At 37.5% G+C, this 2,877-nt stretch overlaps 1 protein-coding gene across 1 annotated transcript; it reads right to left on the reverse strand.

Moving 5' to 3' along the window:
- Positions 1-490: 490 nt before the first annotated feature.
- Positions 491-2,551, reverse strand: LOC136950799 (type-2 ice-structuring protein). Its single transcript, XM_067245270.1, has 7 exons — positions 2,496-2,551; positions 2,303-2,390; positions 1,898-1,951; positions 1,421-1,500; positions 1,191-1,316; positions 978-1,086; positions 491-659 (listed from the first exon to the last, which is right to left on the reverse strand). Exons 2-7 carry the CDS (start codon positions 2,355-2,357, stop codon positions 556-558), a joined length of 528 nt encoding a protein of 175 aa, XP_067101371.1. The 5' UTR covers positions 2,358-2,390; positions 2,496-2,551; the 3' UTR covers positions 491-555.
- Between the last annotated feature and the right edge of the window lie 326 nt (positions 2,552-2,877).

Consider the following 2,877-nt stretch of genomic DNA (forward strand, 5'->3'; position numbering starts at 1 on the left):
GTTTTGGTTGTACGTCATTCTCATGGACGTGGCCATCTGACTGTCACTTCTCAGAATGGCTTGAAAACCTCAAGATTCTATCTACAAACTCTTTCCTAGAAGCCAAGTAACTTCTGCTTACATGTTCTCTTTAAAACAGTGAACAAGTCATAGCCTATTCCAGCATTCTGATGTCTTTAGTTAAGCCTTTTTATCCTTTCCCTTAATTCAGTTTCTTGTTCAGGACTGACATTACACAGTTATTGCACATTGTACAATACTCCATAAACTGGCATTTTTCATTATACAACGTGAACAACAGAATATGAGTTATACTTCATGCACGGACCTAACAAGCAATGTTATTTGACTTTGTAGTTAAATCTGCATTACATAAGTAATGGGTCTCTGACATGTAGGAACTGAGAAGTCACATCACATGCCGTAATGCAGAGTGTGCACTCGAAGGAAGGTAGATGAACAATAGACCTCTGACAGACTCACAGCCCAGTTTGTTCAAGCCTTTTATTTGACTTGATACATGAAAATCAGAAGAGTATGCAAACATACACACAATCACATGATTGATGGTGGTGTCACCTCGGGAATCACGGTGGCAGGCTTGGCGCAGACTGATGCATGAAGATGGGTACAAGGTGTGTCATTCCAGCATTTTCCAACTGTAAACACCAAAAACACAGAAGTCAGGCAATTCTACACCAACCAAAACCTGAACGAGGCCACACTCACATCACTACTCACAGACAAAGACAAAAGACAAAAGCTACGTATGAACTGAGGAACCAAAACGATTAAAATGTGAAATGCAGAAAGTATTGATCTCAAGATCAACCTCAAGACAATTCGGTTTTACTCTAAACAAAGCCATGTGTATTATTTACTTAGTGATTTTAACTTACAAAATGCACAGAAACAACACTATTGCCTTCAGTCATTTAATAGTATGCTCTTAAGCAAAATAATGAGTTGTGACTTACCTCCAACATTTATCTGTATGCAGCACTCAGTTAAGGTAAAATCAGGTTGTGCAGCGCACCAGTCAGTAAAATCCATACTTGTACTATCCATCCAAAACCAATATGTTGACTAAAAAACAGAAAAGAAAGAGTATATGTATAATAAAATAGTGTATAATATAAATCATTCTCATTCTATCAGTACCATCAAAACCTTGTGTAGTGAAATATTACCACATGGCAATCTGAGCCTCCAATCCATGCTGGTATTAAGCCTGCAGTTGTCAGCTCCTTAACAAACGCATACTCTTCAAGGCTGTGTATGGATGCAAGGTTTGCCCCATCCTTCATGCAGCTTATCTACAGTGGAGATGTGCCGTGTCAGACGAAGATGTCAAATAACCGAGCATGCAAGTCAATACCACCAGAACAGTTTAAAAGCAATCTGAATCCATTCTGATTACCTGAGCGTGAGCCCAATGCAATTGTAATGGATTAAAAAGGAAACAGCGACCATTGAACATCTTCCAATCAGTGGGACATTCTGAGGACAAAGAGAGAAGAATGGGTAACATGTCTGATCGCAGCAGGGTCGGACTGGGACCAAAAAACAGCCCAGGACTTTGAAACGCAGACCGGCCCGCCACCTGTGTACAGCTGCTTAATACAAATAGGCTATATAATAATAATAAAGTGTCATGCAGTGCTATCGAAGACTGTTAACAAAATTAAATCTAATATAGTATCTAAAAATGAATATGGCAATTCTCCCTTAGTTTCTTTTTCCTTGCTTTTCTCTGTTTCTGCATCTGCTTTTAAATGTTGTAAAAGAACAATAATCAGTTAACTATAGTCAATAATGAAAATCAATTCAACAAACTAATTTCCATATAATAACCCTGTTAACATATAGTCTACTGTGTACAGTTGCGTTGCTGCACCTGTCAAATTCTTTCCACTGGACCCTGTCATCACAGCCTCTTTCCCCGTGTCACCTGTCGATGCACAGAACAGAACAAATAAGACAATTGCATTTGAAAAGCACATTAAATTTTTTAAGCCAAAAAAACATGTTGTGCATATTTAAAAGAGTGCCTTTTTCTTTTGGCCATTTATTTTCCCGTTCAAAATTGAAATGTGTTCAATTTTGAACACATTTCTAGTTTAGTGTGTTTTGTCTTTGTAATGCAGAATTGATTACCTTGGTTTTTGTTGCGTTAAATTACATGTTTGTCAGCACATTATGTATTCGTGCATTTAATAATATGTACAATATAAATGGTTTCAGTGTTTGAATAAAGTTGCTTACAACTACACAATACAAATGTCTTCAGACCGATACTCACCATTTGCAGCCCTGGTCAGAGCCACCATGGCACAAACAAGTAGAGCAGCCAGCATCCTGGTGGTGGAGATCACTTTGACGTTGATGACCTTCAACAAGAAAATACAGAGTGAGAAATAATCAGTGCAGGGGAGACATGGTGACTGTGGTGCACAGAACACAAGACAATGAGAAAAAAGAGGCTGAGAGCAAACCTGTTGGAAAAATATATTCTCTTCTGTCTGCACAATTTCAGCCTGTTGTCTCTGCCTTTCTGTGTGGTACTGCTGGACAAGAGAAAGACCAGCTTTTATATACAGTTACTTAAATTTCACAATATTAGTATTCATTCAATAACATTCATTCAATAACATTCATTGTTTTTCGTTGTGGACACTGTTATCAGTTTGAATCCTGTCAACACATCAAAGGGCACCATATTGCACACCGTGGGTAAATATTTGCTAGGAATACATTTCTGGAAGCTTTTTTCAATTTACAGAGACTATAATGATTCATGATTATATGATTGAAACACATGAATTATATCTGAACCTGATCGTATTGCAAATTAGTAGTCGTTAAATAATAATGATA

Source organism: Osmerus mordax, chromosome 10 (assembly GCF_038355195.1).
Source record: "Osmerus mordax isolate fOsmMor3 chromosome 10, fOsmMor3.pri, whole genome shotgun sequence".
Lineage (NCBI taxonomy): Eukaryota > Metazoa > Chordata > Actinopteri > Osmeriformes > Osmeridae > Osmerus > Osmerus mordax.